The following is a 14,856-nucleotide window of genomic DNA, read 5'->3' as shown; positions in this document are numbered from 1 at the left end:
AGGCCCGGGTCGTGACCGCCCCATCCCCTTCTCGACGAATCCGACAAGGTCCAGCGACGGCGGCGGCCATCTCTGGTAGCCGCGTTGGTTGCCTTTCCTTTCAACTTGCCGCCAGTCGTCCTCCTCGTAGCCGGGCTGCTCTCCTCGCCTTTATCTTTGCTTTGGACGCTCTTGTTTGCAGAGTTGGAAGACTGAACATCGTCAACTCCCATACCTGAATGTAGCAAAAGCTCGTTCTTGAACACCTGAAGCAAGTAATGCACTTGCTGCTATTGTTGTTGTGTGTCGTGCTGCTATTGCTACTACTCGCGGCCTGCACTTTCTCCGCTGAATTTGATGTTACGTGTCTTGTTTTTGTTTGATGCTAAAGTTCAATCACAAGAAAACAAGTGGAAAGATGAACAAATTCCATTCCTTCGAATTACCCCTACCAAACATCAAGATGAAACCGTTCCATTCCTTTGAATTACCTCTACCAAACACAAAGACGGAACCAACCCATTCTAATGGAATGGAACCATTACATTCCATTCCACTTCGTTCCCAAACCAAACACACCTAATGTCCCAAACTTATCGCCCTTGACTATAGGAGCAGGTGAGGGTGAGCACTTATGCATATTGAATTTCTTCAACACTCTCTCAAAGTATGCCGTTTGAGATAGTCCTAATGTTCCTCTGGACCTATCTCGATGAATCTCGATGATGAGGAGACACGAGGCTTCACCAAGATATTTCATATCAAAACTAGATGACAGAAAATTCTTGGTCTCATGCAGCATATCGTTATCGCTACATGCCAACAATATGTCATCAACATATAGGACTAAAATTGTGAACCTACTGCCTTTAAATTTAACATGGATGCAGTTGTCGACAACATTTTCTGGTGAAACCAAAAGTTTTGATAATTTTATCAAACTTGAGGTACCACTCTCTTGAAGCTTGCTTCAAGCCATAAATTGATTTCTTTAGATGACATGCTAAATGTTCCTTCCCTTCCACAACAAAGCCTTCCGGCTGAACCATGTAAATCTTTTAGAAATGCCATTTTAACACCCATTTGATGTAGTCCTAGGTCGTAATGAGCTACTAATGCCATGATAATTCTAGAAGAATCTTTGGTTGACACAAGGGAGAAGGTTTGTTTATAGTCAATTCCTTCTTTTTGTGTGAACCCTTTTGCCACAAGCCTTGCCTTGAACCATTCAACATTCCCTTTGGAATCATACTTGGTTTTGTAGACCCACTTGCATCCTACTTTCTTAGCTCCATCGGGAACTTCCAGTAAGTCCCAAACATCGTTTGAGCCCATAGATTTCAACTCGTCTTCCATGGCAACCAACCACTTGGACGAAATTTCGCATTTAATGGCTTCCTTATAAGAGGTTGGCCCCCCCACCTTTCCTATATCATTTATATCCTCAATCATGAAAGTGACATAATCATCTGATATGGCTTTCTTCCTCTCATGCCGTGGTCTACCCACAGGAGGAGGTGGTGGTGGTACATCATCATTTTGAGGATCATTATTTTCCTGGGGATCCTCATTTGTGTTTGGATTTTCATTATTATTAGTTTCCGGATCACCATTTGGTTGAGGGATTGAACTGTTAGATTCAAGATCATCAGATGGCACATTTCTTTGTATTGGAAAAACAATATCTTGGATAATTGGGGATGGTGCACAAACCCGCTTCTCCTCAAGATCGATCTCCCTTATTTTTGTGACCTTATTATCCTAAAAAAATACCGCTTGTCTAGTTTTCACAAACTTGGTGGTGTGACTTGGACAACAAAAATGACATCCCTTTTCCCTATGAGGGTATCCAACAAAGAAACATCTAACTGTTTTTGGATCCAACTTCTTAAGTTGTGGATTGAAAACCTTAGCTTCAACAGGACAACTCCACAACCGTAAGTAATTCAATCTCTGTTTATTTCCCGCCCGCATCTCGTAAGGTGTGTTCGGTGTCGCCTTAGTTGGAGCAAGATTTAGTATATGTGCGGTTGTATTTAATGCCTCCATCCAAAGGTCTATTTCTAAGCTCGAGTGACTAAGCATGATTCGCACCATATCCATAAGGGTGCGATTGTGACGCTTAGCCACACCATTTTGTTGTGGTTCACCAGGCATTGAGTATTGAGCAATGATTCCATTTTCGGATATGAACTTGGCAAAAGGTCCAGGAATTTGCCCATAAGGAGCATGCCTACCATAATACTCTCCCCCGCGATGAGAACGTACAACTTTGATTTTTGTGTTCAGTTGATTTTCAACCTCAGCTTTATAGACTTTGAATTTTTCCAAAGCTTGCGATCGGTCACGTATTGGATAAATATACCATAGCGGGAAAAGTCGTATGTCAATGTAATGAATGAATCAAAACTGTCCACAGACTTAACGTTAAGGTGTCCACACATGTCAATGTGAATTAATTTTAAAACCCCTATGGCTCTTATTGCTCCCTTCTTAATTGTTTTTGTGTATCTTCCTTTAGTGCAATCGACACATTTGTCCGCATCTGAGAAGTCTAATGGGAGGAGTATTTCATTTTTAACTAAGTGTTCCATTCTAATGGGAGGAGTATTTCATTTTTAACTAAGCGTTCCATTCTCCTCCTCGAAATGTGGCCCAAACAACAATGCCACAATTTTGAAGAATTACTGACTCCTTTCCATTTCTTCTCAACATTAATTTCATCACTCACATGCATAACTAAATCATTATTAAGAGATAACATGTATAACTTGCCTTGTCTAACATCGAGGCCGACATTCTTATTACATTTGTTCAAAACAAACTATTTGTTGCTAACCTGGCACTCGTACATATCATCATCTAAACAAGAAACTGAAATCAAATTCCTACTCAAGATAGGCACATATATAAATACCATTATTCAATCTAAGAATGCGGCTAGTGTGTAGCTCCAATGTGAGAGATCCCACAACTTCAACATCGGCTTCAACTTCGTTCGCTACCTTAAGCTTTCTTGTTGACGGAGGAAATTCTCGTCAGATCCCTCGGTAGGGTTCATGATGTGACTGGTAGCACCGAGACGGAGTCTGCACACACAGTTTACCCAGGTTTGGGCCTCCGAAGAGTAATACCCTACATATTGCTTCTTCTTGCCATTCATGGTGAGGGGATACCTCGTGCAGAGGATTACAATGATGTTGAGATGGCTCCCAAGAGTTGAATGTCAGATTGGATTCGGAATGAGGACCTAGGCCTCCCTTTATATAGACAGGAGAGGCCTAGGGTTTACATAAGGGGGGTAGGTCAGGTTCGCTCGGCTGCCGCCCTCTATCTTGGGGAACACGCTCATTGCCTCCGTCTTCTTAGGGTTCCCTGGTATTCTTTGGGCCTGGTGGGCCTTGGTCGAACTCGAGGCCGAGCTCTGCACGTCGGGTACCCCGGGTTTAGGACCCCGTTAGTAGCTCCCAAGCATGGCGGAGGTCGCAAGCACCCGGACTCTGAGGCCTTCGTTGGGCTCCTCTCTTCGTGCATTCAGTCTCTTGAATTGTTGTGGGGTGAATTTCTTTTCCATTGCACTAATAGTGTTGCCACCTTTCCTGCGTGATAGGGCCCAAAGCCCAAGGTTCCATGGGCCGGCGGGAAGGGCGGCCATGAGTGTGTCGCGGGGCAGTTCGGGAGAGGTGTGGGATGAGGTAGGAGTTTTTTCTTATTCGAGACAGAGGTGGAGGGTTTAGTCCAAACAAGGTTATTACCGATGTCAATGGTGAGTATTTAGAGTGTCAAGGAGTGATTTAGGTCATCCTATCAACACGGTTAGATTTTTGTTTTTTCACCCTTCGTGCTCCTGTAGAGGTAGTAGATAAACAAAATAAAAATGCATATCCTATATACCTATGAAAATGATCCACACTAACTTATTGATCTCAACATGCCACATCACCATATAATTATGGATGGGATAAGTCCCACCCGGACATACAACGACGATGCATGAGAAAGGACTCACCACCGCAAGCCATCATGCATGAGAAGATATTTTTTATTCCATGACTACTTATATTCAATAAATATTTTACAACTATACATAATCAATATAACAGGTCGTTTGTTTTTTAAAATTTTCACATGTTATTAATCCTTGGTTCTATAGTAATCTCTCAGTGTTTGAGTTGACTAATCTGATGGTACTTGAAGAAGAGGAAAACAATATTATTATTATGTTGCACAAATCAAATATCATTGAAATGTTTTGCAACCGATTTTGCAGCATCTCCCGCTGGGGGTGAAATGCTAGATGTTAGAATGTAGAAAGAGGGGGGGGGGGCGAACACATAAACGGCGGCGGGACATGAACGTGCAAAAGACAAAATGCGACGGGGGAGGGGGACGAACACATAAACGGCGGCGGGACATGAACGTGCAAAAGACAAAATGCGACGGGGGAGGGGGACGAACACATAAACGGCGGCGGGACATGAACGTGCAAAAGACAAAATGCGACGGGGGAGGGGGACGAACACATAAACGGCGGCGGGACATGAACGTGCAAAAGACAAAATGCGACGGGGGAGGGGGACGAACACATAAACGGCGGCGGGACATGAACGTGCAAAAGACAAAATGCGACGGGGGAGGGGGACGAACACATAAACGGCGGCGGGACATGAACGTGCAAAAGACAAAATGCGACGGGGGAGGGGGACGAACACATAAACGGCGGCGGGACATGAACGTGCAAAAGACAAAATGCGACGGGGGAGGGGGACGAACACATAAACGGCGGCGGGACATGAACGTGCAAAAGACAAAATGCGACGGGGGAGGGGGACGAACACATAAACGGCGGCGGGACATGAACGTGCAAAAGACAAAATGCGACGGGGGAGGGGGACGAACACATAAACGGCGGCGGGACATGAACGTGCAAAAGACAAAATGCGACGGGGGAGGGGGACGAACACATAAACGGCGGCGGGACATGAACGTGCAAAAGACAAAATGCGACGGGGGAGGGGGACGAACACATAAACGGCGGCGGGACATGAACGTGCAAAAGACAAAATGCGACGGGGGAGGGGGACGAACACATAAACGGCGGCGGGACATGAACGTGCAAAAGACAAAATGCGACGGGGGAGGGGGACGAACACATAAACGGCGGCGGGACATGAACGTGCAAAAGACAAAATGCGACGGGGGAGGGGGACGAACACATAAACGGCGGCGGGACATGAACGTGCAAAAGACAAAATGCGACGGGGGAGGGGGACGAACACATAAACGGCGGCGGGACATGAACGTGCAAAAAGACAAAAAATGCGACCACGCTGGGACTCGAACCCAGAATCTCCCGCTCCGGAGGCGAGCGCCTTATCCATTAGGCCACGCGGTCGTCGTGTCACTCTTGCTTAGTGAGTAATTAAATAGAGATGCGAATTCATACTGCCAAGAGTCACTAAAATACTTGGGACTCATCCACCCAATTAATCAATTGCCAGGACATAATTTACCAAAAGCATGCAAGAAGAATAGCCTAGCAGCCGGTCGTGTTAAATACTATCAGTCCCAGGTCCGAAGAAAACTACAATGTCACAACGTTTTATATTTCAAGAAGCAACCTCAAAATCCTATTTTTGAAATGTTCATTAAAATTTACCAGTTATTATATCCTAAAATCCCCGTAAACTAGAAAACTCCCATTCTTATGAGATGCGCAAACTTAACTAAGTGGAGCAAGTTTTTCCTTTTGTTGAGTATACGTGTATTAGTATGATCCATCTCATGAAGAAAGGTTTGGAGATTTTTTTTTCAAAATTAGTCTGGAGAGTAAGTGTGTGTGTCTTTGAGAGAAATGTGAGTGTACGTGTCTGGAAAAGAAAAAGAAAGTGCGAAATGAACCTTTTTTCTTTTTGAGTGGTTGTGCGGAATTAACTGAGCCACGAGGCCTGCTACGGGTAGCCCGGGCCCACTAGAATGCGCTCCACGACGGCCCGTCCAGCCGTCAAGCCCCCCTCCCCCAAATCTCACCGGAATCCTCCGCCGCCGACGGCCACCGTCCACACCGCGGCCCGTATACCGCCTGACTTCCGCGAGGCCGGCCTGTGGCGCCAGCGCTGGGAGGAATGCAGGGGAAGCTCGAGATCTGGCGATGCATCGGAGTAGGCGACCGAGCCGCCGACGGGGGCCAGGCGAGCGCTGTTCTTTGCCGTGGAGGAGCGACGCGTCGAGGGGAGGCTCCGGCGATTAGCCACTACGAAGGGCAGCTCGGCAACTACGCAGGTAGAAAGTTTATGCTTCAAATTTGCCCTGACCAGGACAAGAGGGTCACTAATCAAGTCAACTCCAGTACTTAGCTCTTTAACCTGTGAAATCTGTATGATCCATGGTTTGGTTACATGCACGGTACTAATCTGCCTATCTATGATCTTCATCTCATAGCGATGCTCTAACTTGTTCGATCTCCAGGCATTGCTAGTCCAAAGTTGATTATCAGTATGTGTGCACAATCCATCATCAGGTCAGGCAGGAGGTGAAATCTTCACAAGATAATCTAGACCTATATGTTTTCTCAGCTTGTGGCAGTGTTGGGGAAATGGTTTGGGTATTGCCGCCTGGTACAACCTTTTCTTTTTCTTCTGTACTCCCCCCTTCCAAGTATTTTCACTTTTGGCAACCTAAGAAATAAACCACCGTGGAGAAAACTGGGATTAAGCAAGTAGTGCTGGTCTGTGCGGTGCGCCGGTGCCTAAATGCCCACTGGTTGCCGTACGTACGGCTTAGGTTTCCTGAAAATTGAGAGAATAAAAAGGTCCAGTGCTTTGCGTCTGCTCTGAATTACCCATTATAGTCTGTCTAACTCAGCAAGTCAGCAGGATTCTCCTTTCGGATAGTTTATTATCTGCATATTGCGTATTGTTTTCTTGCTTGTGTGTAAACATCTTCCCTTATTAATATGAGGTTACATCTTTTGCTTGAGTCAGCACGTTTACACAATGTATCTCTGTTATTCATATTTTTTAATGTTTATTGGTATATTCATAATTGTATGATGTGAACAAGTAGGCGTAATTTATTCAAATGGATCCGTGTAGCTTCCCCTAGCTAGTGTAGTACTTCCTCTGCCCCAAATTATAAGACGTTTTGGTAGGCACGTCTTATAATTTAGGACGGGGGTAGACGGGTAGTACTATTTGACAATCAGGCAGCTGTTGGGTTGATCTAGCAATTTCTCATCCTGAAAACAGTCCTAATACCTGCATGATCTGAGTTTTAACTAATGTAGCCCTTTCCTTGGATAGGGGAATGGAAAAATATATGTGAAATCTCAGCATAGCAAGTTCACTGTTCTTTTCAAAGAAAATGAATTAAGTGTTGGGCAATGATGTACCCATGTGGGTGTTTACTTATGGAATGCCACAGACAACGCCGATCAGCAATTTAGCAATGGTCATGGTATGTGCGGACTAACTGATGCTTAAAGCTGATAGTTTGCCATTTGCCATGGTGGTTCCAACTTGCTTGTTTTGTTAGTTTGTCCTTGGTGCGTAGGATCCTAAGGAGTATTAATTAAGAATGCTCCTTTTTTTTTCCTTGAAAAAAGTAGTATCGTTGAACAAGTATGCTTGATTTGTTCAACCATATTGTAGCTGTCTTAACATAGTGGAAATTAGAAGATGTTACGTTCAAATATATATAGAGTACTATTATTCATGACGTGGTTTAACGAAAACGCTGCTGCCTGGCCGGTCGCTGCTGCCCACTGCTGCTTTGTTCAGCTTTTTCTTTTGACGAAAAGTAGCCTGTACATGAGGATATGTAGTACTCCCTCTGTAAACTAATATAAGAGTGTTAGTTTACGGAGGGAGTACATCTGTATCAGAGTTCAGAAATAGATAGAAGAAATTTAGAAAAGAAACCACCATCTTCAGCTCAGTTCAGACTCGTCTCCGCTCTGTGTCATCCCCGTCCCCGTCTTGATCATCATGAATCACGGATGAATCGCCTGACCTAGAAATCGTCTGCAGTTTAATGAAAACGGGGCGACTGCATTTTAGCTGATCTGCAGAAAATCTGAGTTTCTTAGCTGGAATGAAGCTAAGGAGTCTCTTAGCTGGAATGACTTATTCCTGGCGTTTCTCTTTATGCATCGTATAATAGAGTTGATGCATCGTGATCATCGCCGATGCGAGGATGGTTGGCTTTTCGGCATCCACCACTTGTGCTCTCCTCCTCCTGCTCATCTTCTTCTTCTACCTTCCTACTGTTGCCATCTCCTTGTCCTTCAACTACTCCACATTCAGCTCAGCGGACCAGAACGCCATCAAGATCGAAGGCGACGCATCCTTCAGCGTTGGATGGGTCGACATCAGCGCCAACAGGTACGGAAGCATCGACTACAGCAATGGCCGGTACACCCCCCAGCCGATGCTGCTATGGGACAGGGCGACCGGCGAGGTTGCCAGCTTCACCACGCGCTTCTCGTTCGTCATCTCCGGCAACATCAGCAGCAAGGGGCAAGGCATGGCCTTCTTTCTCGCCGGCTACCCGTCCAGCCTGCCAGCCCGCTGCCCTGACTACAACCTCGCCCTCACCAACCAGAGCGCGGATGCCGTGCCGGCCGGCGACAGCCGGTTCGTGGCGGTGGAGTTCGACACCTTCAACAATACAGTGGTGTCCGACCCCCACGATACCTTCGACCACATCGGCATCGACATCAGCTCCCTCCGGTCGGTGCGCACACTGACTATGCCAAGCTTCGAGCTGACGGGCAACCTGACTGCCGACATCAACTACGACAATGTTTCCAGCATCTTGTCAGTGACGGTGTGGCTCGGTGATGATAACGAAGGCAAGCCAAGAAACAGGAGTTACAACCTTCGCTCCAAGGTTGACCTCAAGAGCGCACTGCCGGAGCAGGTCTCGGTCGGCTTCTCCGCATCCACATCCAACGCCATCGAACTGCATCAGCTACACTCTTGGTCCTTCATATCTTCATTGGAACCGCCGCCGCCGCCAGCAGCAGCAATATCTTCCCTGTCAAGGCTGGGTCCGGGAGTAATAGCCGGGGCAGCTGCTGGTGCATCAGTGTCCCTCGTGCTCATCTTCGCCGCTACAGTGGCACTCGTTGTGCGTCGCCACCATCAACAAAAAATGGTGGAGATGGATGAGTACCACACAGACTCGGAAGGCGAAGGTGACCCGATGATGGAGATCGAGATGGTGAAGGGGCCAAGGCGGTTCTCATACCACGAGCTCGTGGAAGCGACGAGGAACTTTGCCGCGGAGGAGAAGCTTGGGCAAGGTGGCTTCGGTGCGGTTTACCGAGGCTACCTGAGAGAGCCAGCTGGGCTTCCCGTGGCCATTAAGAGGTTCTCCAAGCATGATTCTTCCCTGCAAGGAAAGAGGGAGTACAAGTCAGAGATCAAGGTGATAAGCAGGCTGCGCCACCGGAACCTCGTGCAGCTCCTCGGCTGGAGCCATGGCCGCGAGGAGCTCCTGCTGGTTTACGAGCTCATGCCCAACCGCAGCCTCGACATCCATCTCCATGGCAAGCAGGGCACCTTCCTCACATGGCCGATGAGGATGAGGATAGTGATGGAGCTCGGGTCCGTGCTGCTCTACCTCCACGAGGAGTGGGAGCAGTGCGTGCTGCACCGGGACATCAAGCCCAGCAACATGATGCTAGACGAGTCATTTGGAGCTAAGCTGGGCGACTTCGGGCTCGCAAGGCTTGTCGACCATGCCACCGGGACGCAGACTATGACCGCAGTCTCAGGGACTCCGGGCTACTTGGACCCCCAGTGTGTCGTCACCGGAAGGGCCAGCACTGAGTCAGACGTGTACAGCTTCGGCGTGGTTCTGCTGGAGGTGGTGTGCGGCAGGAAGCCGATGAGCTTCACTGCGACCGATCAGGACCAGCAACAAAAGAACGGTGGCGTGTTCCGGCTGGTTGAGTGGGTTTGGGGGCTGTACGGCCGGGGATCTATTCTTGAGTCCGCCGACAAGCTGCTGAATGGTGACTTAGACGCAGCACAGGTGGAGAGGGTGCTGGTCGTCGGGCTGTGGTGTGCACACCCGGACCCGAGCGCGCGGCCGACCATCAGAGAAGCCATGGCCAAGCTCCACTCCAAGGTCGACAAGCTGCCAGTGCTCCCCTCCAAGATGCCGGTGCCGACATATGCTCAGCCACCGTCCGCCTTGGACGTGGATGATGGGCTGTCAACGTTGCTGCCATCGTCCACCAGCACCAGCGTCCCACCGCACACCACTTGTACAACAACCAGTTCTTCAGACGGACATGGTAGCACCTCGACGACCAGTTAAAACACGGCATATTCTTCTCTACTGAAACATCAGTACTAGTGCTGGTCATTTGTTTAGGTTATGGCGTGCGTTTGATTGTTCTCTTCTTTATTTTAGGAAAAAAAAACCTTTGATTTGTTATCGGGAGTGTTGGATTGATGATGTGGTGATCTCTCGTTGTCATATATAGTAGGCAGGTGGAACATGATTCCAAGTTACTAACTGTCACCGGCCGGCTCTAGTACGTGATCTGGTCATACTCTCTATTTTATAGTACATTGTTTTGTTTGAGTATGGGGGACAGGCTTGATTAGTTGGTAACCTTATGGAATCCTCTACAGCCTTTATTTCTAAGTCCGTTGAGATATCATTACTATATACACTACATATACTATTTCACACTTCACTTCTGGTTTATAAATTTTTGAACCAGGTTCCATCACTTGCATAACGGAAATACAAAGTGCAACGACGCTGAGATAGAAGACCGGGAATGGTTGGTGGGCGAGCATCACCGGGAAACCCACTGCGTGTGTCTACAATCAGAAAATGTGCCATCGGGCAACAGCCTGGTACAGTTTTGATTGTTTGATAGACTCAGCGATAAGACGATGGAGCGCTTCTCTTCTGCAGCTCAGGTACGGTTTAGATGGGACCCTGAAGACTTGCCTCGTGCTATGAGCACGTTTGATTTAAAAGGGTAAGTCAACATACAATTTGTTTCTTGTGTTTTTTCTTAGAAAAAATGTTTGTTTATGATGAATCATGGTTTAAGGTACACATTATTGTTGATTACGAACACCAAGCCCTATTCTGATATGCTTATGATTGTTATATAGGTGAAGGAAATCGAACAAGAAGCTTCTGGTCATCATGGTATGGCAATGCAAGACAAGCCCAAGCAGACAGCAGACACTGGTTTATCAGAAAGGCTGAAAGATTCAAGGGCACGGAATGCTGTCAGCAGCCAAAAAGGTTTTCTTTATGCTACTTTTTTTGTTCTCTTTCATTTTCTGCGGGCTGCATCGTATATATTACTGATCAAGGTGTAAATATATCAATGTGTTTACATTACTACAATTTATTTATAGTAGCATCAAATTTATCTCTAAACATATGCTAAATTTGCTTTCTGAAACAAAATTTTCTATGAAGCAACGGCCATATGGAACATTTACGGCATTGAGGCTTTTGAATAAGCTGACCTTACAGGCCTAGCTGTGGTATGTTGCATGTATGCTTATTAATTTGTCACATGCCAATTTTACTGTCAAAATGTACATGGAGGGGAACAAAAGTCACTTGGATGAAAAATGAAAAAAAAAAAGGTTTGCATCTAAATTGAATGTCAGAAGAACGTATGCGTTTATATGAATGTGAGGAATTAGAACGGTTCTTATTTCTGGCTGATATGATGAAACAACAAACATAATCACTGGCATTGTTGGTTCATAGGCACCCCATACAAACTTTTTAATCGACATTTTGATGTATGACGAAAATTCACAGCCTACAAGCCTATGAGAATATCTTAGCTTCATCATAGGGAGCTCTTTGCTAAGCTTGGGGCAGCACTTAGTGCTGGCATGAGCTTTCTTCTTGTGTACTTTGGTAAACTGAGATGTAAACCACCCTGGAGAAAACTGGGGCTAGGTAATGATGGTCTGTGCCACTAAATGGCTGTTGGTGTAGTGTGGCTTAGATGGATTTCTTGAAAATAGAAAGTGAAGTTCTTTGCCTCTGCTCTGCATTTCCCATTATATTATAGCTTAATAACTCAGCAATAATCCTCTTTTCGATATTAGTTGATAGTTTATTATTGAGTCTGTTTTCTTGCTTCTGTCTAAACATCTTTATTATAACGAGACTCACTTTTTCATAGTAGTATGATGAACAAGTAGGCATGTTTTATTCAAATGGTTCTGTTACACAGAACAGACATGCATATGAGTCATAGGGTAGTTTCCCTTACCTGGTAGTAATATTATTTGAGAATCAGGCAACTGTTGGGTATAGCTCATTGATCTAGCAACTCCTCATCCTGAAAACAGTTCTAACACAGGGATGCTCTGAGTTTTGACTAATCTAGACCTTTCCGTGGATAGGGAAGGGGGGAAATATATGTGAAACTCATCATAGCAAGTAAGTTCATTGTTCTTTTCATTGAATTAGTATCGGATAATGCTTTACTCGTGTGAATGTTTACTCCGGAATGACATTCAGTAGTTTTGCAATGCTCATGGTATGTGTGCGGACTAACTGCTGCATAGAGCTGAAAGTTTGTCATTTGCCAGGGACCCCAGGGTGGTTCCAACTTGCTTGTATGGTCAGTTTGTCCTTAGTACGTAGGTTTCTAAGGTGTCTTATTTTACCTTGTTTGCTTTGACCTGGCGCTTCCACGGAATGAATCTTTGTTACGTAGGAGTATTAGTTATAAATGCTCCAAAAAGTAGTGTGGTTTGAACAAGTATACTTGATTTGTTCAACCAGAATCTAGCTGTTTTAACAGAGGAGTCAGCAGATGTTACATCAAATAGACAGACCATTATTCACGGTGTGGTTTAACATAAACGTGGCCGCCTGACCGGTCGCCGCCATGACCTTCAGCGCAGTTCAGAGTCAGACCCATCTCCGGCTTGATCACCGTGAATCACGAATGAATCGCACGGCCTAGAAATCGGCTGCGTTTTAACAAAAACGCACTCAGGCTGCATTTTAGCTAATCCGCAGAAAATCTGAGTTCCTTAGCTGGGAAGTAGTCAAGGAGTCGGAGTTGACTAGTGATTGAAGCTTTCAGCGTTCTAGACTAGATAGGAGATTGAACTAGTATTAATTTTACCAGGCAGCTAGATTGACTTCTTCCTGGCGTTTCTCTTTATCTATGTATAACAGATTTTATGCATCGAGGATGCATCGTCGCCGGCGCCCGGGATGTCTGGCTTTTCGACAGCAACCATCCTCCTCATCTTCTTCTACCTCCCTGCTCCTGCCGTCTCCTTGTCCTTCAACTACTCCACCTTCAGCTCGGCGGACCAGAACGACATCAAGATCGAAGGCGACGCGTCCTTCAGCGTCGGATGGATCGACATCAGCGCCAACAGGTTTGGTAATATCGATTACAGCAATGGTCGGGCGTCATACAACGCCAGGCCGATGCTGCTCTGGGACAAGGCGACAGGCGAGGTGGCCAGCTTCACCACCCGCTTCTCGTTCGCCATCTCCGGCGACATCAACAGCAAGGGGCAAGGGATGGCCTTCTTCCTCGCCGCCTACCCGTCCAGCCGCGCCGGGGGACAGCCGGTTCGTGGCGGTCGAGTTCGACACCTTCAACAATACGGTGGTGTCCGATCCCCGTGAGACCTACGACCACATCGGCATTGATGTCAACTCCCTCCGGTCGGTGAGCACGCAGACCCTGCCGAGCTTCGAGCTGACGGACAACCTGACTGCTATGGTCGAGTACGACAATGTTAGGAGCATCTTGGCGGTGACGGTATGGGTCGGTGATGATAGATCCGGCCAGGCCAGGGACCGGAATTACAGCCTTCGCTCCAAGGTTGACCTCAAGAGCGCACTGCCGGAGCAGGTCTCCGTTGGCTTCTCCGCGTCCACATCCAACGCCATCGAACTGCATCAGCTACGCTCTTGGTCCTTCAACTCTTCGTTGGAACCGCCGCCACCACCATCACCACCACCAGCAGCAACATCCTCCCCGTCAAGGCCGGGCCCTGGAGTTATAGCTGGGGCAGCTGCTGGCGCAACATTGTTCCTCGTGCTCCTCTTTGCTGCCACAGCAGCACTCGTAGTGCGGCGCCGCCATCGCCAGAGAATCGTGGAGACGGAGGACCACTACACAGACTCGGAAGGCGAAGGTGATCCGATGACTGAGATCGAGATGGGGACGGGGCCAAGGCGATTCCCATACCAAGAGCTCGTGGAAGCGACCAGGAACTTCGCCGCGGAGGAGAAGCTTGGGCAAGGTGGCTTTGGTGCGGTTTACCGAGGCTACCTGAGAGAGCCAGCTGGGCTTGCTGTGGCCATTAAGAGGTTCTCCAAGCATGAGTCCTCCCTGCAAGGGAAGAGGGAGTACAAGTCGGAGATCAAGGTGATAAGCAGGCTGCGCCACCGGAACCTGGTGCAGCTCCTCGGCTGGTGCCATGGCCGAGAGGAGCTCCTGCTGGTCTACGAGCTCATGCCCAACCGCAGCCTCGACATCCATCTCCACGGCAAGCAGGGCACCTTCCTGACATGGCCGATGAGGATGAAGATATTGCTAGAGCTTGGATCGGCACTGCTCTACCTCCACGAGGAGTGGGAGCAGTGCGTGCTGCACCGGGACATCAAGCCCAGCAACGTGATGCTGGACGAGTCCTTCGGAGCCAAGCTCGGGGACTTTGGGCTCGCGAGGCTTGTCGACCATGCCGCCGGGACCCAGACGATGACAGCAGTCTCAGGGACTCCGGGCTACTTAGACCCCCAGTGCATTGTCACCGGCAGGGCCAGCGCCGAGTCCGACGTGTACAGCTTCGGTGTGGTGCTGCTGGAGGTGGCGGGCGGGGGGGGGCCGGGGGG

General features: G+C 47.6%; 1 protein-coding gene and 1 non-coding gene across 2 annotated transcripts; one reads left to right on the top strand and one right to left on the bottom strand.

Annotated features, from left to right (window-relative positions):
• Nucleotides 1-5,301: 5,301 nt before the first annotated feature.
• TRNAR-CCG lies at nucleotides 5,302-5,374 on the bottom strand. The gene has a single exon. It is a non-coding gene; the product is annotated as a tRNA-Arg (tRNA).
• A 540-nt stretch (nucleotides 5,375-5,914) lies between these two features.
• LOC125527908 lies at nucleotides 5,915-14,836 on the top strand (the record flags this gene model as incomplete). The annotated part of the gene is given in 7 exon segments (XM_048692411.1): nucleotides 5,915-6,261; nucleotides 6,448-10,252; nucleotides 10,718-10,740; nucleotides 10,743-10,784; nucleotides 11,124-11,243; nucleotides 13,177-13,565; nucleotides 13,567-14,836. Coding segments are annotated over 6 exon segments (3,924 nt in total), but the record flags the coding sequence as incomplete, so codon positions are not given.
• Between the last annotated feature and the right edge of the window lie 20 nt (nucleotides 14,837-14,856).

Source organism: Triticum urartu, unplaced genomic scaffold (assembly GCF_003073215.2).
Source record: "Triticum urartu cultivar G1812 unplaced genomic scaffold, Tu2.1 TuUngrouped_contig_4494, whole genome shotgun sequence".
NCBI classification, from domain to species: Eukaryota; Viridiplantae; Streptophyta; class Magnoliopsida; order Poales; family Poaceae; genus Triticum; species Triticum urartu.
Note: the sequence above shows the minus strand (reverse complement) of the source record. Positions and strands in the feature narration are given on the sequence as shown.